The sequence below is a fragment of the Scaptodrosophila lebanonensis genome, unplaced genomic scaffold (genome assembly GCF_003285725.1).
Source record: "Scaptodrosophila lebanonensis strain 11010-0011.00,11010-0021.00 unplaced genomic scaffold, SlebRS2 tig00000072-arrow-pilon, whole genome shotgun sequence".
NCBI classification, from domain to species: domain Eukaryota; kingdom Metazoa; phylum Arthropoda; class Insecta; order Diptera; family Drosophilidae; genus Scaptodrosophila; species Scaptodrosophila lebanonensis.
Genome location: NW_022060558.1, coordinates 3,463,823 through 3,487,573, shown reverse-complemented (window position 1 = coordinate 3,487,573; position 23,751 = coordinate 3,463,823). Strand labels below are relative to the sequence as shown.

The 23,751-nt window shown below is 37.4% G+C and overlaps 2 protein-coding genes across 4 annotated transcripts; one reads left to right on the top strand and one right to left on the bottom strand.

The window, feature by feature from the left end:
• The first annotated feature begins 688 nt into the window (after positions 1–688).
• LOC115625057 (SURP and G-patch domain-containing protein 1) lies at positions 689–5,050 on the top strand. Of its 2 annotated transcripts, XM_030519921.1 has the most exons (7): positions 692–1,352; positions 1,419–2,092; positions 2,242–2,395; positions 3,164–3,624; positions 3,687–4,245; positions 4,314–4,443; positions 4,824–5,050. In XM_030519921.1, the coding sequence occupies exons 1-7, from the start codon at positions 856–858 to the stop codon at positions 4,848–4,850; spliced, it is 2,502 nt and encodes an 833-aa protein (XP_030375781.1). In that variant the 5' UTR covers positions 692–855; the 3' UTR covers positions 4,851–5,050. The 2 variants fall into 2 exon arrangements, with proteins under 2 accessions (XP_030375782.1, XP_030375781.1); XM_030519922.1 differs by lacking the exons at positions 2,242–2,395; positions 3,687–4,245; positions 4,314–4,443; positions 4,824–5,050 and having other exon boundaries at positions 689–1,352; positions 3,164–3,434.
• Positions 5,051–5,110: 60 nt separating this feature from the next.
• On the bottom strand, positions 5,111–23,376 carry LOC115625056 (bumetanide-sensitive sodium-(potassium)-chloride cotransporter). Of its 2 annotated transcripts, none has more exons than XM_030519918.1 (10): positions 22,645–23,376; positions 17,939–18,032; positions 8,444–8,831; positions 8,146–8,379; positions 7,031–8,082; positions 6,725–6,966; positions 5,998–6,443; positions 5,822–5,933; positions 5,492–5,765; positions 5,111–5,423 (listed from the first exon to the last, which is right to left on the bottom strand). In XM_030519918.1, the coding sequence occupies exons 1-10, from the start codon at positions 22,866–22,868 to the stop codon at positions 5,307–5,309; spliced, it is 3,183 nt and encodes a 1,060-aa protein (XP_030375778.1). In that variant the 5' UTR covers positions 22,869–23,376; the 3' UTR covers positions 5,111–5,306. The 2 variants fall into 2 exon arrangements, with proteins under 2 accessions (XP_030375778.1, XP_030375779.1); XM_030519919.1 differs by lacking the exon at positions 22,645–23,376 and adding an exon at positions 22,294–22,331 and having other exon boundaries at positions 5,112–5,423.
• Between the last annotated feature and the right edge of the window lie 375 nt (positions 23,377–23,751).

Sequence of the window (23,751 nt, the reverse complement as noted above, 5' to 3'; positions counted from 1 at the left end):
TTAAATAAAACAAAGTAATTTTGACTGTTCTATTTATTGCTTTTTTTTTACATTCGGCGCATAGAGGATTGAGTTATCATGACTAATGGAGTTATAAAACTAAAAGGTGCACCGAAATATTGATTAGCGACTATTTTGCGACATTTGCGCTAGGTAACAAAATCTTGCCCATAGCTATTATTTCTTTCGCAGGCTATTTAAAACAATAGCATTAAGGCCAGTAAATGTATTACTCTGATCAAACTTACATAAAGTTGCACATATATATAGTAAATTAAATTAAAATGTGTAAGTATGTATATTATTCTTATTATCCACTTATTACTTTTCTCTGGTATTTTGCCTAAATTAGTTTAAAAACGTAATATTAACTAACAGATAAACAACGCTTTGATTTCGAAATCGCTCTTATACATATACCATATTCGAATAAGCTAAAAGGCTTATCTGTTCTAATAAAACCATTGCGCGTACATTGGTGGCTAAATTATGGCAAATTGGAATTTAAGGTGTAATAACAGTTACAAAAAAACAGAAGGCTAGACTATGTGACTTTGCGGTACTCGTGACAAAGCGATTACCCACCCCTAATTTGTCGCTTTTTCATTCTTCATTTATATACATGGAGTTCTATACATTTGCTAACGAATTTTCTTCAATTAACTACTAAGTAATCTTCATGCCGTAAAATGTTAATTTTAATTTAATCAATTAATTACTTTAGAGTTCAAAATATTAACATTGGCTAGTAGTTGTGCAGAAAACAGGCAAAGAACTGAAAAACTTTTATGTAAGCACAATCGACTGGAAAAAATTGAACTCCGCTCTCGAAAACCTAAGCAATTGCTTTAAAACATGGCACAACGTAATCAACGTGTTGATCGCTTTGCGCAAATGACTAAACAAGAGGAAATTATAGCAAAAAAGCGACAGGAGATCCTCGAAAAACAGCGCACAGCGCAACTGGCAAAGGCTGTGGCAGCTGCCCAAACACACGCCCAAACATTAGCAGCTAGCGCGAAGCCGAAGGAATCGGAGGAACAGGAAGAACCTGTGGTTCCTGCTCCCACAATCGAAGATAGCGCATCGGAATTGGATAATAGCGATGCAGCTTCGAAGGCAAAGGGCGATGAAACGCCTAAGACCCTGAACAGTTTTAATAGCAAAACAGGGAAAATAACATTTGGATTGAAACGCCAACAGTTGCCCCAACCCAGTGTAGAACAACCACCGCCCAAGGTGATGAATACCTTTTGTAACGATGGATCATTTTTAGAGAACTTTAAAAAGATACTTGAAAAGCATGAGCAACCAAAGCCACCAATTATTGTAGCACCCGTGCCTGTGCCCAGGTAAATATTAAAAGGACATCGAAAAGAACAAATGTATCATAATTTTGTTTTGTATTTTTATAACAGTATGGATGAGAGCAACAACATAACGGATACTCAAGGATCTGATAATAACAGCCCCAAGCTTGAATTATCAGGTCCTGCTCCAACAACCCTACCTGTTGTTACATCAATAGCTTCAGTGGTCACAACATCTGCACCGAATCACCTGGCATTTAGCATGCCTGCAACGGCGATGCCACCATCAGTGCAACCGCCGCCACCACCCCCACCATTTGCATTTAATCCAGCGCTATTGCCCCAGGGACCGCCACAGCTGCAGCTGCCGGCATTCTTTCATGGTCATTTGCCAATGCAATTGCACCCGGCTGCAGTAGCCCCTCCACCACCACCGCCGCCACCCCAGCTTCCCTTAGCTTTGGCCAGTCTAACCCCAATTTATATGCAGTTGGGTCCACCGCCGCCAGAACCTATTCAAATGAATGCAATACCGGCACCAAAGGATTTTGATTTGGCGTCAATACCAAAGCCTCAGATGAATCTAGAAGCCATACAAATGCCCACTGTGGGTCAGTCAGACCAATTAAATGTGACGGCCACACCGCCGCCGCCACCGCCCCCCCTGCAACAGGAGCAGCATCCACATCAACAACAGCTTCAGCATCAGCAGCAACAACAGCATCAGCAACATCAACAACTTCAACAGCAGCAACAGCAACACTCAACGCCTCCGCCTCAAGGTGTGTAAAATTTGTGGACAATTTTTGTTGTCTGTTCTGTTCTGCCATTTGTCATGCAAGTGACATTGTTCCAAAAATATCCCCACTCCCACAAATATAATATATTATTTAACAAATCGTTGAGCACGATTTTAAAGCAATTTATGTAGTTTTTTCAGAAACGTATCTCAATGACATTGAACGCAGCAATTGCATTAAATTGCCAACCTGTATAGAAAACCTAATCGCACTGGTCGCCGAAAATGGTGAAGATTATGAAGATAAAATACGTTTGCATAGAAGCGAGTTGCATCCGGCTTTGTGGTAAATTGGTTTAGTTATTGTTCTTTTGAGTGAAATATTTAGCGGTTACATTAGACATTGAACAGTTGACTTATTAGTATGGACGGAACGTTTTGTTTAATAGTATTTATAGCGGGGCATCACCTCTTAAATGAATTTGGAGGCACGAAGATTTCATTCACTTATATAGAACTGTAGATTTCGGTAAGGGTATGCTCGGAAACTTCTCAAACCTAGATTCATACAAATTGAGTGCCTCTTTTGTAAGTAACATTTAAGAAACAGCAAAGTGATCTTAAAAATATAATTAAATATGGTTTGATTTTTGCTTAACTTATAAATTAATGGGGCTTGAAAATACGTTCCATTTTGGGAACTGTGTATAAAAATTGAAGTAAGAAATTCATAAAACTTCCATGATTTTTAAACTATTAATAAAAAAAACATTTTTTTTTTAAATTTTGTAAGGCCTCATTTTGGAAAATCATTGTAAATGATTGCAGCTTTTACTTTTTCTGATGCTTATAGGGTTTGGTTCCTAGGTTGTTAGGAGGTTTAGCTTACCACTTGCTTACAAACGCGTCTCTGCTTCGCACACATTGGCCCGACCACAAGCCGTCTTCTTCTGGAGCAAGCTGCCGGATTGATGAGCTGCGAACTTCTTTAACCAAAACAAACAAAAATGCACTAAATGGGCGCCAAAAGTTAATCATATAATCTTTGTATTTAATTTAACGCATTTGAGCACTTTTCATTGTATCCTTTACTTTTTTTGAACTTTTAACATAGGTTTCTTTATGATAAGAACTGCGAACAATATCGAAACTATCGCGGCCAATTGCTTGATTATGAACGTCAGCGAGCCCAGCGAAAACAACAGCAACAACAACAGCAGCAGGAGCAACATCAACAACAGCTAAGCAATCCACAAGCATTGGCCAAAGAGCAGGATAATCCACGAGACCAAGACGAGCATAACAGCAACTCAGCAGCAGATAAATACGATCCCGAATCGGCCATAAGTGCTGACTTCGATTCAGATGATGAGTATATGCGAGGTATGATGGATCGCAATCGGGACAATATAAAGCGGCGCATCGAATGCCGCAACGAGCTAAGTGACGAGGAGCGTCGAGAACGAGAGGAAGCTGGTGCTGGTGCAGATGCCGATGACTATGAGGAGACGCAAAGGCAGCGACGAAAGCGGGAGCGTAAAAGCCGTTGGGGTGAAAAGGAGCAGTCCGCTTCTAGTGAGTAACCCTCCTTAAACTTTCGTTTTCGCTCAAATTTATGTTATCCACTCTCTTTTTAGGCACGTCTGGCAATTTCGCAAATCAAAACAAGCCCATGCTTTCAGTTATAACGCGCAATGATCCCGCGCTATTACAATATGCGCGTCTCAACTATGGGTCCACACAGCTTTCCGAAGAGCAGTGGAAACAGTGTGAGGAACACTATAAGGTAAACTTGCTGTATCAGGACATGATGCGCAAGCGGCAAGAGATCGATCGTTTGGCCCGTACTGGCAAATTTAAATACGAGTACGATTCCGATGAAGATGTGGAGGGTGGCACATGGGAGCATAAATTACGCACAGCTGAAATGGAAGCCACACATTTGTGGGCTAATGCGCTCACAAAACAAAGTGAGGGGAAACATCATATTGGTGATTTCTTGCCACCTGAGGAATTGAAGAAATTTATGGAGCAATACGAAGCCAAAAAAAATAATAGGCAACCAGACCTAAGCGATTATAAGGAATATAAACTTAAGGAAGATAATATTGGTTTTCAAATGCTGCAAAAGTTGGGCTGGAAGGAGGGGCAGGGCTTAGGACAGGACGGTGCTGGTATTGTGGACCCAGTGAACAAGTAAGTGAACTTATTTATTCGTTAATAAAAGTAGAGTTTTTACAACCATTTTTATTGTTGTCTTTCAGAGCACCCCAGCGCGATGGCAATCAGGGGTTGGGTGTTAATAGCGCTGCACAGCCAGAAGACTGCGACAATGAGTATGATGCGTATCGGAAACGGATGATGCTGGCTTATCGTTTTCGCCCCAATCCGCTGGTAAGTCATCGATCGAAAAATGTCGGAAAAGAATCAAAGATTTTACAGTCTTCCGAAAGCAATTCTTGCATAACACATTTATCAGTTCCTAGAAGGGTTTGGATTTTGTGGACCCTCCAATTAATAATTCTACCCTCCACGGAAAAGGGAATAAGTATATGCAGAGGAAACGATATAGCAATGTCAGCACTTCTTTAGTTTGAATCCTAAAGCATTGCAATAATGTTGTATGCAGAAAAAATGCTTACGATATGATTAAGAAATACAATTATTTTTATTTATTTTGATGACGTTGTCTTTATATATGACGCTGACTGCGGGTGGTTGTAGGGTATATACCTTTCCGATTTCACCATTTTACTCTTTAATTATCTTTTCAGAATAATCCACGACGCGCCTACTATTAGATTTTGTTTCCCTCTTGTTCTGTATCTTAATCAATGTATCTTCGCACTGACCTCCAGGATGGATTCATAGTCTTCAACTTTATATTCAGTTTGCATTGGCTTGCTATATTATCCTGTGCACTTAATTTATCAATTTCTACTTGCATGTAAAATACTGTTCAATGAGATCACTGAAGTTTTTGAATATACGAAAAAATGTTCATGCTCTTTTTTTAATATATGAATTAATGGATACATACAAATATGTATATTATATTATATATAGGTATGTAATTTAACTTATGTCTATCTGTATAAAATAGGTCTAATACTATCATAAATGGGGAGGCGTCTATATAAAAGTGTAAAGTTTGCTCAAGCATAGGGATGGCTTTTTTATACACTCACATTGGAACATTTTTAGAATTCCTAAACGCTAAAATACTAATTGTACTCAACTGGAAACTTGGGCTTAATCTAGGAATATAATGTTAGGACTGGTGTTTGGTTGCCGCGCGCCAACGCTACTGGACATTTGATATCCGAGGTGAGCATCTCCAGCCAGGACATGTACAATGGCGCTGAAATGGCCTCCTACGAAATAAGAAGAAATGTTGGATTAAGTCTTTCGCTGCTGCAAAGGAGCACTTTGGAGCACCGACCTTTCGCGGCATGGGTAGTGACATGACCACAAGCGTTGCGTTCGACGAATGTTGGACGACGAGTTCGTGAATGCGCAGTTGACGGTGCGTCTTCTCTGCCATATTGTTGAGCTCCTCATCGGTAATGCCAAACTCGTTACGCGGGCTTCGACGGAAGGGTTCAATGAGTCGTTTGTGCTTTAGGATGGTGTCGGGACGTGGTTGCTCGCAAACGCCCTTAAGCATAATGAGTTCGGAGTATTTGATGCGGAATTTAGTCAATAGGCTGGCCATACTGCAAGAAACTAGGTTAGGAAATTGAAGTCGCTAAAGGATGTTTGGTGTGTGTACCTCTTTTCCTCTTGATCCTCATCCTTGCCATGGCACATGGCAAACACTCGCAGCTTGGAGTTGGCCCAATGACTGCGCATGGAGATGATGTAGGGCAACAATATGGTGAGACCTTTATTTCGAAAAACATTTTATGTTAAAGTACGTGCGATTAGGAAGTTGTTCGAGCTATTTACCGCCGTCGTCGTACAGCCAGAAGACATCAATGGTGCCCTTGGGTTGTTTTCTTGTAAAAATTGTCATTGCATTCACAATATCCGGCGGCAGCTCCGAGCCACCCTTTGTGTGATAGAGGACAGGCTCCGGTTCTGGTTCGGGCTCTGGCATGGGTATATTGGTGCCACTCAGCTTGTAACTTCGAGAGTTACGATTTACATTTGGCAATGGCGCCGGCTGTGCTGCATTATACGAGAGATTGGTGCTATCCATGCTGGCCAGATTCAAATTTGAGTCTATATGGAGCAGCTCCGAGGCGGCATTTGCGGCCGGTATTAGTTCGTTGGTGATGCCTTGCTTATTGGTGCCATTGATCGGTGCCTTCAAGTCGTGCCTGAGCTCAGAGAAGTCTAGTCCGTTGGTTAAGCGCAGTACGCAAACGCCCATGCGTTGTGAGAAGGCATTGCTGCGAAAAGTGATGAAATGTTTGAAATATTACGTGAGTCTATTTTGGAAGTCGATTAAACAATTTTAAAATTCTCTTCTGCTCCGGTGAATAGAGAAGTCTGTTGCTTTATACTATTAGCTAGCGACGAAATAAAAAATATTTGGGTAGATATTACACTTTTTTAAGAGAATGTAAAAATATAGAATTGAGACAATACTGAATATAGTAATAATTAGGGGAGCTTTAAATTGAAGAACATCTACTAATTGCAAGAAAATGGACCTTTTAGCTGTACTTACTATAAAATGTCAAAGTAACTCTCCACTTCCTCTTTGTGACAGTGACTCCAGTCCGGCTTGTAACCCACGAGAACAATATTTGGTGCCATTTTTCCAAAGCCGGTGGTCTTGATTAGGGCACTGATGCCATCCTCAACGCTAAAGCCATCAATTATATTATAGAAAGCTTTAATTTTGCGGTCATCCAAATATTTTTGGCCATCCTTAACCAGATTGATGCGATTCTTATAGGCCATTCGAACCTGTCGAAAATAAAGCGGGTTCTCAAAAGACACTTCTATAAGGATTGTGGTTCTTCAAACTTACCGGCAAAATGTTGCCGATAAACATCAGCGAATTATTCTTGGTCAACAGATAACCGAAGTCCACCAGAGTTGGGCGGGCTTTTGGATCACCAGCAAGCACGAGTACTTGCGGATGATAGTTCTTAACGTGGTCAGATACATTCTGCAGGCGATGCACAGCCATCAAGGCTGCTTTATATTGTTGTGCTTGGGTCGTAGAGCCCCAATTTGCATCCGGTTTGCGGTACATTACGACCAGATAGAGCGTGAATATAATGCCAAATGTTACAATGGCTGCCACATAGTTGATCAGGAACATGATGACCACGCACATGGCAAACCCAAACAGGCTTATCCAGGCATTGTAGTATTTAAATGTGGGTCGCCAGCCCAAGGGCTTGACGAAGGCCGCATGGAATGTGCAAAAGTTAATGAGAGCATACGAAGCCAGATAGAAGGTGGAGATCAGTGGGGCAATCAAGTTCAGCTCTCCAATCAGTAGGAAGCCTGCCGATATGAAGAACGTCAGCACATAGCCGCGGTAGGGTTCACCGTGTTTCCCATAGGGTTTCGAGAAGAAAATCAATCCTGGATAAATTTGATCTATGCCCAAGGCTTGGACCAAGCGAGGCACAGACAGCAGATTCGTTAGCGCTGTGCTCAGAGTGGCGGCAAAGCAGCCAGCATAGATAAGCGGCCCCCAGAGCGACATCACTTGCATCATTTCGTAAGAGTTGAAGAGGCCCCAATCACAAGTTTCATTCTTTAGACAGGACAGCTCAGATGACACCAGTGTTCCATTAATAAGGTCTGCAGGATTGCCCGAAGCATCGCGCATTGCGGCACCGCCAGCAAAGAGAACAAACAGCGCATAGGAAGTCATGGAGATGAGTAGGGCCCAGAAAGTTCCCTTTGGAATGGCTGCACCCGCATCCTTCAGATCACCACAAATATTCGCACCAGCCTGAATGCCTGTTACACTGGGAAAGAATATGGCAAAAACACTGAAGAAATTGTGATTGACGCCTTCCGCATAGCGATAGTCCGGGCCGAAGTTCTCCTTAAAGGTGTCCCCTATTTAAGAAGCAACGTAGTTGGACAAGATCCTCATTGAAAACTTTTTAAATATATACTTACATGAGAAGCCAACGAAGCCCCGGGATATCAGCGTTTCGTTCCCGCGTGGTCCAATCGCGGCGCCAATCAGAAAATTGAATATGGCCAGCGTAATCGTGACAATTAGAAAGTTTTGCGCCTTGGTCTCCCATTCCATGCCCACGCAGCAGATCAGGATCAGCACCAATATCGTTACAGAGCCCACAATTCGAATGTCATTTATATCATTGTCGATGATCTTTACATCGTAACTTTCTGCAATTCAAATTTTTTTAAAAAATAACAATAACAAATACCAAATTTTCTATTCTCGACTCACTCAACAAAACATTCAGCGACTCGCAGAAACCAATCGTATTCATGGACGCTGACACAGCATTGGCAAATGCAAAGACCACTCCCACGGATGCGCCGAATTCCGGACCCAGTGAACGTGAAATTATAAAATAAACACCACCACCCTTCACCTCGCCGTTGGTGCTTATGGCTGAGAGTGAGAGCGTCGTTATGACACAAACCACCGCCGATATGGTAATTATAATCAGTGTCTGTAGGATGCCCGACTCGGCAACGACCCAGCTGAGACGCAAGAACAGCATGACACCCCAAATGTTGAGTAGACATGGTATAAGCACACCGACAATCCAGCCAAGTTTAATTTGACCGCCGGACGGTTCTGGTTCTGCAGCATCGGGTATAGTAATGCTCTATAAATAAATAGGAATATCCATTATTGAGACATTAAACAAATGCTTAACTAGTCAAAATTCTAGTAATACATTGTACTATCTACAAGCTGTCCACTTTTTTAAGTAAGTGGGGAATTACAGCGTTGGCTTCAATGTAAATGCCATTTTCTAAAATAACAAAATAAAATGCTATAGTAGAACTTAAAAGGAAGGAGGAGGGGAAGGAGAACCATTTGGAAACATAATTGGTTGACGGATATACAGTCAGACACGGCTGATGATGCTGATCAAAAAGATATACACTTTATGGGGTGGAAAATGCTTTCTTCTGCCTGTAACATTTTTCACTTTATACAAACCCTAAATACGTTTTATACCTTTTAGACAGGTACAGAGTAATCAATCACATCAAATAATATGTGTTTTGTTTGACAATCTAGTTTTATGTACTAATAGATGTCAGTTGAAGCATTTCGAGCGGATTCTGTGCCCTCAAAAGGCGTACCTTCGATCGCCATAAGTAAATTTTCGAAAAAGTACAATTTTTACAGATGCCCCAATTGATTAAATAATTGTGAGGAGAGTTGTTGATTGTGTGTGTGTCTTATTTGAGACATCTTCTGATCTCTCAAGTATTTGCTTAATTCCAGTTTAATACATTGTAATGGAGCCTTTGGGTGATCGTCCATGTACAAGTATTACGCATTGTAAATAAAATGTACTTTCACATTATATGTTGTGAGTTCGTTGGCTGCAATATGTAGATTTTAATGTTGTTTAGTATGTATAGATAGTATATATAGATTGGAAATAAATAGATCTCAAATCTGTATAAGGAATTATAACTCAAAATAATATTATTTTTCAACACAATTTACCCCAAAAAATGTCAAAAATTAATAATAAAATACATACAATAATTTGGTAGCATTTTATTTGCTTTCTTATTTATTCCTGGAAAATTAATTGCTTCGTTGGAAATGCTGTACAACATCAAAACAAAACTTGTTAGGCAGATTCCCAGACCAGTCCAGGTTTTCCACTTTCCCGACTGAAAATTGAGTGGGCAATTAACATTTTTTCAACTATTAGGTCTAGCTGTAAAGATCTTTTCCCAAATGATGTGTGATGAGCATAAGTATATTTTTAAGTGCTTGTATAAGCTCAAAGTTCGTGCACGGACAACCGCAATTAGTTCGAGGAAATGAGTATTACTCATACGACATGTGGGTGTTGCGTTTTCACAATATGTATTTAATTGACACATTGTCGCCGTCGCCACTGCCGACGGCATCATTAACAATAGAAGCAGCACCAACGGCAATACAATAATACAACAATACAACAAACAATAATATGAAACGTCAAAGCAGCAGCCCATTGCCTATCTAATTGAATTTTATAACTGCACTAAAAATCGCACTCATATTCGCAGGCACATCGCAAAAATAAGGAACGGCAAATAAAAGTCATGTCAAGTGTCTCGGCTTGTTGGTCAATATATTAGCATGTGTTTAATATAACTTAGTGACTGTTAATTGAGCTGTGTATATTTTTAAATTCTGCGAATATCAAGTGTGATCAATTAGTGCTTCAGCCTTTATGGTCATGTGCTTAACAAAACACTTACGATGCTTAATAATATTACATATACTAAGTAGTTAACAAATTCAGTCAGAAAGCTGTAGTCTACATTCATCGCCTACCACTTAGACAATGTACTAAATTTTGTCGCCCGTTTATTAGATGTCTGTTTAGGTTTTATTATTGCTTTGTTATTTAAGATGATATTTTTCGCCAAAGGCCAATAGGAACTGCTCATTTATTTTATTGTTTGCTCATATAATTGAATGTCCTTTAAAACATGAGTAACACTCACACGTGGCATGGGCATCCGGGCTGTACTGGGGATGGAGTTAAATGTGTTACATCGATTGACTTGTTCGACCAAATGGCTTTGTTGTTGATGAAGTTTTCGCCAGCCAGACCTACGCTGCGAATACGCAATGCCTTTGGCTACACGCTGCGTGGTTTGCAATTAGTGATGAAAGCGCATGTCACGCGAAATACGTCCGCCATATTGTGAGTAATCCTGCACATTTTGTTAACCCTCTATCCAAAGCGTTGGAGGGCTTACTAGTTTGCCATTGTAAGTACATAATACACGAAATGTCATCTTCTATTTTAAGTTGAAGCTTCAGAGATATTTCTCATTTTAAGAGAACCGTGTTTGTAGAAACATTTCATTTGGTTCGCTTTTCGTGAGAATTGGGTGCTCTTATCTGCGTCTACATAAAGGTACAGGTATTGTAAATGTTATAACAACTAGAATCGCAAATTCGCTGTGCACGGCACTTACAGAAAGCTATACAGCCTAAGCTCGAGTAATGTACGCTTTAGTTACATTTTTAGTCCATCCCAAGAGTACAAAATATTTCATATTGGCAACGCATGGTAACTTCCTTTTAGGCAATACAGTCCGAAACTGACAGCTAAATATATAATAGGAGTCAACAAAATGTTACTCGAGTTTTGAACAAAAAATGCTATACAAATAAACCAAAAGAAAGTTATAACCATTACCATGCGCTGCTTCTACAATAAAGCAGTTTATATTCTGATTACTATTTTGGTGTGCAATGGGAAATCAGTGTTGAGCAGTTTTCGTGCATTTTACAACAATGGCAATGCACCTACATACAAGTATGTATATTTTAAATAAACTACAAAACGCAATGTGAAACTTATAGAAATATATAATAATTTGAAATACAATTTGCAGGAACAAGATTACATTGGACCCTGAACTTTTTTTGATAATTAGAATTGTTAGACCCAAGATCGCTGCAAAGTTCTTCAAAAGTTTATTCAATAATAATTCTAAAATGAAGTGGCTTTGTTTTTAAATACGACCAGTTTGCGAAATGTTTTTTGAAAGTTCTGTGTCCACACTAAGGAGCTGTAGAAATTACCATCCCTAGCTCGAATCCATGGTGGCTTGCCGTGTGGCCAACAGTGGGTGGTCAATGTTGATTGTTTACACATTTTTGGCGGCGCTAAACGGCAGGCAGTCCGGTATTCAGTAACGCAGACAGAAAGACATATAGCCAGACAATCAGTCAGTCAGTCATACAGACAGATAGCTACCATCCCTAGTCGACGCTGAGTTGGTTGTTGGTTGTTTATGTTTATGTGACGCTGCCCAGGGCCATCTAATTTAGTTAAAGACCTCCAACTCGGCGCGTTTTCTTTGCTGTCGACGAAGCGTGGAAAATTTTGTTCCTTCATTTTTTGCACAAAGCCACAAGCTTCAGAAATTGCGCTTTAAAATAGCATTTGGCATGGTTGTTGTTATTTGATATTATTATGGCAAAAGGGTGTTCATGGCAACAGGTGCAAGCTTAGCATGGGTGGTGGCACGTGGTTGTACAAGAAAATGTAATCGAGACAAATATGTATGTTTGCTGAAAATTCCAAAATGTATGGCATATTTTTGATAAATCAGTCAGGTGTCCTTTTGTTGGGTCTGTCTAGCGCTTGGAAGCTAATTTATGAGTGAACTCATGAATGCTGTTAAATGTAGTGAAAAATGTACATTTTTAGACTGTCAATTAAATTACATAAGTATGTGAAGGTCACAGTAGTCGCTATTAGATATGCATATATTGTAAGTATATACATATTATTCAAAAATATCAATAACAAGACCGAATGCTGTGGTTCAATTTTTTGAACTGTTCGGAATAACTTTTCTTAACTTAGGCATGAAATTACAGATAGTAGTAGAGAACTACGAGTACGAGTAGATTTAGTCGAGTAATCTGATTTGAGGAGCAATCTGGAAATAAATTATCTATGTCTTGAAAGACTCTGTAGACGATGAAGAATCAGTTTGGACGGACATGTGTATATCTACTTGCCTCGTCGTGCTGAGTAAAAGTATATTCCTTTTGTATTTAATATTTGCACAAACTTTAAATACCACTTTATACCCGCATAAAAAGTTCATGATCAGTTAGACAACGAATAAAGGAAAACACTTATGTTGGTGGAGTACCGCATAAAGGCACTACACATTGCATAATGCCGAAGGTCGTACTGTAAATTTAAATTACGAATGTTATTGGAACAAGTAAGATTCCTTAGCTGAAAACACCTTTAAAAATATTATTATTTTTAATATGAGTTTGATATTCTTAAATTTGACGTCGTAGGTACAGCTATTAATTTCGAACATAAATTCGTTGAAGACATAATATCAATTGTACCACTAGTGTATATTTATATATATTTTTTAAAGTGTATCTTCCTTTCTTTTACCTCTTCCCTTAAATAAGTTTTATTGCTATTATACCAACCAATGGCAGTTTTACGATATATGTATTTACCCATTTTAATGAAGCTAGGGAATATGTGAAACAATTTTAAAAATGTATTGATACTAAGAGTGGTTACGATTTTGTACCTAGGATATTTTAAGTTTAATTAATAATCGAAGATGGTTCACAATATATAATGCTTTTAATAGTCTTTGCTGTCATAAAAATTAGTACTGTACTGCACAATGCACCGGATAGATAGACCTGTTTGCTTTGTAAGTCGGATCCGGAACGGATGGGGATGAAAGAAGCAACAGATTTAATTTGAATAAGTGCATAAATGTGATTGTGACGCCACGTGGATAATGCAATTCCTGACAAATGGTATGTAAATTGTGCTAAGCACACTCGAGGATTGTTATAACGGGATGGGTAAAATCAATAAAAGTATTTAAGAATAGCACACATCGTCTACATTCGCTCTAAATATCGAAATCGTAATTGCAATGCAAATATAAAATGTAAATTTAAGAAAAAGCGCACCCATACGGAATAAACAACAATGAGTGTGTGTGTGTGTGTATGTGTTGGTGAATTGCTCATACGTCATGTTGGCAACTTCGGAGGATCGGTTGTTGACAGGTGAGGCAACTGAATAAAGTACTATTTAGGGTTTTTAGCATGGTAATAAATATTAATATAATTGTAGGGTAATTTTATTTCAACTACTGATTGCTAAGCTGCTCGTGTAATGGCTGGCATGGTGGCATATAGCGTGCGATTAAAGCGCGATTTACTAAAAGATAATGTCAGACAATGTCTTTAATTGAAATATGATTGTGGGACTTGAGTTTTTCGGTTGTCAAACCGCTACTAACCGCATACTTCTGATCATTTTCGAGTGTTGGGAATTTGATTTTGCAAAAACATATCAAACATTCTATCTTTCGAGTATGGCCTTTATCGCTGCTCACATGCCAGACTGTCGATGCCTTGAACGCCAAAAAGCGACACTCTTCACACTACTCCTATGCATATGTGTGTGTGTGCTTTTAATCGGATGATTGAGTGGGTTGCGGTGTAAGTGCGTGCGTGTGTGTGTGTGCGTGCGATTGACAGGCAGAAAAATGCACACGGTTTTCATATATCGTCCATTTCACGATAAGCAATGGCAAGCACAACAATAACAACAACTGCCAGGATGATGACGACAGTACCATCTGCCGTTCAGCCATCTGTCAGTTTCAATGGCAGGGCTGTGCATTTTCCACAAACTGAACCGTCTTGGCCTCTCTTGTTTATTTATTTATCAAGTGGGCGCGGGGAAGGGCGCTGTTACTGCTCTTGTTATTGAGGTGCATGGCTGCATCTTGTTGACAATTAATTTGGCTTAAAGGATATGCTGGCGGGGGTGCTGGTGGTGTCACTTTTCATGCATGGAGCATTTTGTCATCACCTCCATCAATTATCGTAAGTATGTGAATGATATATAGCAGCAAGAGTTCAAGTAGAATCTAGCTGTCAATCAATTGGTGTGTCTGGACTCCGATGGTCACGCAAGGGGGTCTTGTACAGTTATAGTATTGGCACCACACTATGCTGCGTTATGTAGCCTTTACTGCATCAATCAAAATGACAGAACAATATGAACAAGGGCAAGAGTTGAGACTTTGTTCTCAAACAATGTACGGCACACCATATGCACCTGCGCTCCTCTTCAGTTGGCTTTGTTTGAGGTTTTGGCCCTAAAACCTGAGGTAAAAGGGTACATTCGACTGTTTTGAAACCTGGCAAGCAATAATAACAAATGCGAATGTAGGTAACACCCAGAATCAGGTGTGCCAGGCTGCCCACAGTAAATATACAAGTATTGCATTCACATGTTCGATAAGTTATGGATTCTCTGCCGGCCACCCCCAAGCTGTTTTAATGATCACTGATCTACAAGTATAGTGTTCCATTAAACTATAATTCCAAGTATTTTTTCAATGGTTCAATGGTTTTCAATGTAAGAAATTTGAATTATGAGCAGGCGATTTTTGTGGCTGCAGATTGTATAAGGTATTAGATATACTTATAGTTATTCATTTCATAGAATTACATAAGCTAAGAAGTTATATTTGTCTGCATTGAAACGCATTTTAACCTCCAGTGCCTCCAAAAGCCCATTTTATCTTTAATTGGTAAGCATATTTTAATTATTTTGGAGAGTCAACATTCCCAAGTAATGTTTCTATGAGAGCTTTTCTTGCACTTAATTATCGGACATGATCGGATGCGATAGTCTCCTTGTTATGCGAGGTGTAGTGATTGCATTTGGATTCGTCTCGAAATGCTCACCCTTCTGCCTAATGGATCGCAAAAGAAATTCCTCTCAGTAATCAAACCCTAATTATATTTAATTTCATGCTAGAAACATATTACCTAATTTTGGGTTAATTCCAATTGGGCATATCGACAAATTTTGAAATATTATTAAAAATTACGTGTTTTTAACGATAACGTGAAAAGATACACACGCACATTTGTATGACGAGCTAAATACGTATCAACTGGCTTCGTCGCATTCTTTAATTCTCGTGATTTGAAACATGTATTTGGTTAGTCCGAAGTAACAGAGTGGTGTTAATAAAGCTTCTATTTATGTGTTATGAGCTGCGGTTTTTAGAAACGTAAATGTACTGTATACGCTGTCTGAAGTAATAATTATTTTTTGAGCAACCCATGGATTAATTTGAGAACACAACCTTCCGATGATTTTCGACTTATTCGCAACCGAATCATGTTTTTTCATAAAAATGGGTCTAGCTGTGGGTAGGGGAATCATTTTGTTTGCCCCATCAGCTGGGTTTTGATTTAAATAAGCATTTTATATACTCATTCATTTAACATATTTGTAGTAATGTTTATAAATATAGATTTATTTTTGATAATGGTTATTGTTTCCTCAATAATCATATGATTTATATTGAACGTTTAAATTCTCAAATGCATAATCATAATTATAAAATGCTCTTTTTCACTATTTGTTCATCTGGATTTAAAAACAATGAACCGGCACACTTAGCTAGAAGTCTAGCAGAATTATTTGAACAAATATTTACTTAATATGATAATACCTAAGCTGCCTGCAATATAAATTCTCATGTGCAGAGGAATTCCCTTAATGCGATTTTTATGATATTTTTATGATAAGTCTTTACGCGCTTAACGTTGCGCGCCGCAGTAGTCAGCAGTCAGACAGAGAAGTAAGTGAATTAATTAAACAAAACCTAAGTAGCCACTATTGATAAAATGTAGTACGTTTATACTGGGCAGTATTATTATGTATTTGTGAAGTGTATGTATGTGTGCGGGTGTTTGTTCTTAGAAAAGCATTAAAGTTGGTGCTTTGGCGATAATCATAAAATCATTAACTAACTTGGATCGTTAGTTTTCTTATCTATTCTGTGTTTTCAGTTTTTATTTCATTCCTTCTCGCTTTGCCTTATGTCACAACAATGGTTAAGGAAACATTATCCAAAGGAAAGTTTTCCACACAATCAAATTTAAACAGAAAGGCCGACAATAAAGGGCCCTACCCCATTTAAATCCATTCCAATCAATAGCAGACGTCATAATTTAGATTTGTTTACCCGCAACTCTCATCTCGAAGGCGTTAAATAATAATGAAAACTTTTATATTGTAAATACACGTCATGAAACGAACACGCACAAGATATGTGCAAAATATTCAAGTAAATAAATTCAGCAATCTCTGAAAAAATGATATGTACCTTATTAATATGGCTCTAGTATTTATTTACTTAAGCAATTTTCAAAAATTCAAATGTCTGCGTGCCTCGTGACGTATACGCAATATTTGGAGCGGAGAGAAGGAGATCTGGGGCATGGATAAGTACTGGTAGTACATACATATACCTATGTATTCCAATATAGGAAATAAGTACAAAAAGAACAGAAACAAAATAAAAAATAATGATTTCTTGTGTGAAATTTCTTTCTTATATTTTTGTGGCATATTTGTTTTTGCAGCACTGAATTAAAATTTTGTTTATTTATCAAGAACTCACATATAAATGCAAGCATATAATACACATGTATACGTACATACTATACATGTGGTTATGTGTGTGTGTGTGTTTAGTGAAATTCAAGTGTGGTGCCAGGATTATGCCAAAGTCTGATGTGCGCAGTATTCTCGTACATTACATATCTCAATAACAAAATCATTTGCACTGACAGCTCTTCAAAATCAGTAATGGTCATTCAATATCACAAATTCATGACTATCCGACTCACAATTGTCCATGTTTGTATTCTATGGCATATTTTCGAGTGCGGCCCCACCTTTCAGCTTGCACTTTTTGTAGGATAATGTAAAGTGTTGTCCATAAGTACGAGAACCTTGGCTTTTTAGACTGAGGCTAAGTGGTCCTTAATCCCTATCAAGTTTTGTGAATCAACACTACACGTGCTCAGACTATATCTATACCTCATGCCATGCTGATAAAGAGTTCCATTTGTATTTCATTCGAATATAAATACATATATACTCAGTATATATAATTTGATTAGCTTCATTGAAATCCACAGAACTTTTAGCCGGAAAAATACTAACCCGATAACCAACACCTAAACATTTACTTTACTGCTTTTTGGGATACTTGCACTCATCGGGACTGATGGAATATCGGATCCGCATTGAACCCAATTAATGAAAAGTATTCGAGTAGTTATTCACTTTTTACACTTTTAACTTTTTAAACTTTTACCAACGCTGGGTGTCAGCTCTTCTCAACTCACCTGGTCAACCGCTTCACCTTGTAGTTCACCAATCGAAGGGCGTTTTAGGTTTCGCATAGAAATGCGATAATTATCCAAACGCGGCAGCGATTCCCTGCAATGAAAAAAGTATGAAAATATATTATATTTTGATTTTCGAGCAACACAAATATACAGTCGTACTGATGGAACGGCAGCAGCACCATCACAGCCTCGGGTAGCATGACCGTTGCCTGCAACACGCCAAGTACAAATACCGATATCTACTAAAGAGCTATATCCATACCCGTTCGGGGCAGCACTCAAGAATTTTTTAAATAAAATAATACAAGAGGAACGTATTGGAAAAACCCAATAGCAAAAACAAGGTAATCCAAGGGGTGCCAGGGGTCAAAGGCTGGAAAATTTGCTTTCAGTGGCAACAGTTTTATCACAGGTTTTGTTGATCCAATTGCTCGGTCCGTCTGCCTGCTTGCTTGCTTTTTGCTCGCAGTACGAAAATATTTTTGCCTAGACTCTTTAAATTTTATTATGTATATTTACCAATTGGAAACGAAAACAGCAATGCTAAAGATAATTTAAAAGCTTAAAAAGGCAACGAAAAAGCGGCTGAAAGTAAAACAGCATGCTGTCGAACATTGGGAGATGGAGGGGCTATTGGGGTGGAAAGAGCCTTTAGTGCCGAATGATTGACAGATTGTTGAGTTTCCAGCATGATATGGGAATTTATAGATAGATGCTGGAAACCCAGCAATGTTCAATAAAAGAATAGCTCTTGGAATACACTTTAAACATACCCCTAAACCATGCCCCTCTAAAGAATTATTTATTTAATCATTGGTTATTTTTTACGATTTTTATAGCTACGATTGAGTTGGATGGTTGATGGCCATTGCATACAACGTAAATAGTTTTATGATATATTTATTTATATTTATTTTATGATATAGTTATATATGTAGATATAATCATGTAACATTAAGCGAGCGGCTTTTTTTTCATAAAGAATACAAAATTAATATTTTGTTAACATGAGTTTGTTTTATTACAAATTTATTAAATCGATCTATCAATTAATTAAAACTTTTTAATTACATTCCGACTCAGTACAATATTTTCCACGATCATGATCAAGAAGTATTTCGAGCGAGGCTTTCGCCTGACTTCTCCTTGCTAAATTCAATTTACTGCAAATAATGTAAGTAGTTATGTAAACGGATGCTTGATGGTTAAAATGCCAATTTATGGATATCAGTTGACTTGTGCAGACCCAATTGTTTGGTTAACTTTCATTTATTGGACAGAAGTTTTTGTGTGATTGTTTATGAACTGCATCTCCAATCAAATGTTACTTTGTTCGCGATAACTTGGATGTTAATAAAAAATGTATGTAACGAAGTCCTGTTTTCTTTATGATGCACGTGGTAATATAATTTTCCACTTCAGTATAAGGTAAAAAAAGAGAAGGTACACAATCTTCCTGCTATGCGATGTATCGGAAATTTGAACAAACTTGAGCAGAATACGAGTGTCACACATACAATTTATACAATTTATACCAGATCAATTCTAGAAGCTGTCCAATTTTGTGTGTTATTCCTATAAGAAATATAGTATCTGCTGCGGGGTAGCGGCAAAATAGATATTGAGCTGAAACAGTAGCTGAGACGTATTTAGAAGATACATTTCTACAATTATGATAATTATTGTTATGCGTATTCAATTATCAGATATTTCACGCATTGTTGCGTTGCGTTAGTTTCATTGAGATTCAGCTAGTTTAGTTGAGTTGGATAATTGGAGCAGCATACTTGTACGTACATGGATGGGCGAGAGACACATGACCAGAGAGAGTGCGAAGCTGTTTTATACCACATTTCGATCAATTGACTTCGTTTACGGTTTCTTCTTATTAAAAATATAGTATTGTAGTGTATTCTTGCTGTGCTCTCTACAGAATTGTTTCGGCTGACTGAATTGTTTCGGATGACAACAGCAACAACAAGAGCAGCAACAACGTGCACAGTTAATGACTCATTTATTTGCACATACAAACAAGCCCGACTCATTGACTTCAATAACAAAATGAAAACAAATTTTTGGCTGGTGTTGTGGTTTCCCGTTTACTTAATTTTGTTGTATTTCATATTAGCAAAGTGTTGTTTTTTTAGTATTGTCATCCTTGTGCCCCAAATGGGTAAAATATTGAAACACCTTTTTACACAGTTCAGACGTTGATTGCTGCAGTCTGTTGTACTGTTACGCGCTGATGTTCATTAAATGCTTTTAATTTTTGAAACACTTTTCAATTTTATTGATCTTGATTTCATTGGCCGTTCGATTAAATTATTAAAGAAAACACACTACTACAACAAATTCGTTTTCAAAGAGTTAGAGCTCTTGTTTGATTAATTCGATTAAATGTTCAAACTTATCTTTTGAATTATTGCACATTAAAATATGTATGTATATAAAAAACACAAATATAAACTGAAAGTATTTTTTGATAGTGATGTTATAAACAAATATTAGGATTTTACCTAAAATTTTATAAATAAATACTAAACGTCAATCTTCAGAAAACAAACACTTTAGCTTTTAAAAAATCGATAGCGGGAGTGTTGATGACTTGCCTCGCTGGGGAAAAATATCTGCGCTTGGGTCGAAAAAGTTGATGTAATAAATTTTCAGACAAGTAAAAAAATTACTTAACATATACGTATGTACATATGAACAAAACTTTTGACATTACCCTAATTATGTATATACAATTCATTTAGATACTCACACATGCTTACGAATTTTTATTTTTTAATTGTTATATTGTTTATAAACATTGAATAGGCTTTCAATATTAGCTTCTTTTTATTGTATGTATTTGCATTTTGTTAAGAATGAATATTTTTATTTTTTCATTCATTGTAAAACATATCAGTATATAGTTGCCATAGTAATGCGCTAAAAATGGAAAGGAACAGCTGCCTCGCCTTAATGACCTTTATTTTAGTAAATAAATAAATATTACGACAATTGCATAAAAACAGGCAGCAATATATTATTTAAAATCACGTGTGTTCCACTTTTAATTGTTGCCGATTTTACAGTTTGATATGAGCGGTTAAATTTGCTGTAAATTTTATCTGTACCCAGCGCAAAAAAACGACAGACGTGATAAAAATAAAGTAATTTAACATTCAATGCCGCTTTACAAACAAGTGTAGATGTTTATATGCAAATATTAGTGATGCTCATGCTTTTATGTATGCATGTGAAAATTAACATCAATGCTGATCCGATTATTGCTGTTTAAACAAAGGTATTTCCATATCTCATGTCGAAGTCAAAGAACACATTAATGGTGATCTGATCTAACCATTGCCGATGCTTTTAATGGAATATTAAAAATTTTCTAAAGCTTCTGGAACTTCCAAATTATATTTTTCACTACGTATATTTGTTTAATATGCTTTCTAAAGAGGGTAAAATAATAATAGTTATAACTTGTTCTAACAATATAATCTGCAGGGTACTATTATTTACTGTGGATGTCGGAGCGCTTATAATTTTAAAGTCTGAAATTTAATATTATCGTTTACATATAGCTCTAGAAATATAAAATTAGTGTAAATATAAGTTCATTGTGTCCCATTACATCGATGTTTATTTACATCACTAGCTTTAGTGTTTATATCGAACAAACTGAAAAATGCATTCATGTTTTTCTTCCTTTTTTTAATGGTCATTCACAAATTTTGTTTTTAAAATTCATTTGACAATATAGGCACTTCGCTTTATGATCTTTATTTCGCTGTTTTTAAATCAGCTTTTAGCCTCGTTTTTGGCAGGCCATAGGTGTATCATTTTTGCCGCTCTCTTTTGGGGTTTTTTTTTTTGCAAACACGTTAGCCTAAAGATGGAAAAACAAATATACAGTATACTATGTGTGTAATTTAGTATGCATATGTAATCATTGATATTATGGAAATACATCATATCTGATAAAAATTGTACTAATTACAGTTCGTAAATTGCTAGAGGCGTGAATTCTGATATTTTAGTGGGAATGAGAGCTTTTGTAACGTGAATTTATTCTCATTACCAACAACAAAAATTAAATTCGTGTTAATAGACTATACTTAAATATTGTGAATTATTCACAAATGTGTTAAACAACGCAATTGTTACAGCTACATTTAAAAAATATTTAGATCCCCAATTTGTTGCTTAAACAAATCTGTGTTTTATTAACAGATTCATTCTTTTCATTGTTCTCAAACTAAATTAGAAACACACCTTTTTAAACAACTTCTTAAGTGTAATACTAAATACAAGTTATTAATATAAGTTACTGTTATTTTTATTGGTCTAATACCTACATGTTTAAAAATGTGTCCATTTTATTTAAATTTGTATCTTCTCAACTATTAATTGTTGCGCGTTGATTGAAAATTTGAATTATTCAATTTCATTGAGATATAAAATGGATTGAAAACTATATAAGCCATTCACAGTAAGTCCTTTTATATACTGATAGAAATACGCGAATGTAGATCTTGTATTCATGACATAGAAATGCATTTGAAATTTTTCGTTTCGCTTTACGAAATTTCCACGGCCTTAACGAGGCAAATGCGTTACAAATATTTAATTTCAAAAAACAAATAATTACCATCAAATTCTATTTAATTTAAAATTGTAATACAATGCCAATTTTGTGGGTCACTTACTTTGTCAGTTGGGCCAAACTGAATTTTCGCTCGGCATCCGATTTGCGCAGGAAGTGGCCAAAGCCGCGAAATGATAGCCTGGAGCTCCGACGATTTTCCGGCTGCGGCAAACTATTTTGTTGTTGGCTTTCGTTGTTGCCGTCCGTTGAAACTGTTCCATTTTCGGCGCCGGCAGTCGTTCCGTCGGTGCCGTTCACCTTTAGGATTTGAAAGCGATCTGCCATGTCGTTGTTGTTACAGCTGCTACTTTAAGTCAAACAAAGGGCCGTAATTATTTATATTTTTGGCTACTCAAAAATGCACTTTTTTACAGCTTTGTTTTAAAATTGCTTAAAATTTGTCAATTTAATGTAATACACAAGTATTTTCCATTGGCATTCACATTTGCAATTAAATTTTTTTTTCTCTAGACAGGTGCAGCACAGGACCTTCACACAGGCGTGCCTGTATTTCTATAAATTGTATTTTGTTATTTCGCAGAACGCGAACAACACGACGCGCACTCGACGATGTTTCGGAAACGTTTAACAGCGAGTGCTGAGTGTTGGCATATTTTTAACGTTCATTTATTAGCGCACAATTTGTCGGATGTCAACTGGCAACTGCTGTACGCCGTGAATGCGGCAGCGCTTTTTGATTAACACTTTACAGACTCAAACTCGTATCTCGTCGCTGACAAATAAGTTGTTGTACTCGGGACCGTGGACTCGGAGCGGTTACAACTGAACGCGATGACTGCTGCACGGCGTTTGAGCGTTGTCAAGTGTTTGCCGCTTGATTAATATGGCTTTTTGATTATGGGCACGCAATGAGAACACTGTTTCGCTGGTTTTAGTTTGACGATACATATATGTATTATGTACATGTCTTGTGTTGTGTATATTGCAAGGCGCGCGTGCACGTGTATGCGCGATGTGGTGAGTTTTTCAACAAGTGTTTTTGCTTCTGTTTTGCGCTCAATTCAACACACAAGGCGCGTGCTCTCTCGTGCTGAGCGACCATCGAACACCTCACAAAAATATCGCAACAACAACATGACATGTAAGTACATAGATGTACTCGTACTAAGGAATAAGAATTAGACAGGTATAAAGTAAACAGAGGCCA

Coding starts and splice junctions, on each gene's coding strand:
- LOC115625056 (XM_030519918.1), bottom strand. CDS start 22,868: ATGGCAGATCGCTTTCAAATCCTAAAGGTGAACGGCACCGACGGAACG. Junction 8,380..8,443: donor GTCGCTGAATGTTTTGTTGA/GTGAGTCGAGAA, acceptor TTTGAATTGCAG/AAAGTTACGATGTAAAGATC. Junction 6,444..6,724: donor AGTTACTTTGACATTTTATA/GTAAGTACAGCT, acceptor CACTTTTCGCAG/CAATGCCTTCTCACAACGCA.
- LOC115625057 (XM_030519921.1), top strand. CDS start 856: ATGGCACAACGTAATCAACGTGTTGATCGCTTTGCGCAAATGACTAAA. Junction 2,093..2,241: donor CTCAACGCCTCCGCCTCAAG/GTGTGTAAAATT, acceptor CAATTTATGTAG/TTTTTTCAGAAACGTATCTC. Junction 4,444..4,823: donor GTTTTCGCCCCAATCCGCTG/GTAAGTCATCGA, acceptor TTATCTTTTCAG/AATAATCCACGACGCGCCTA.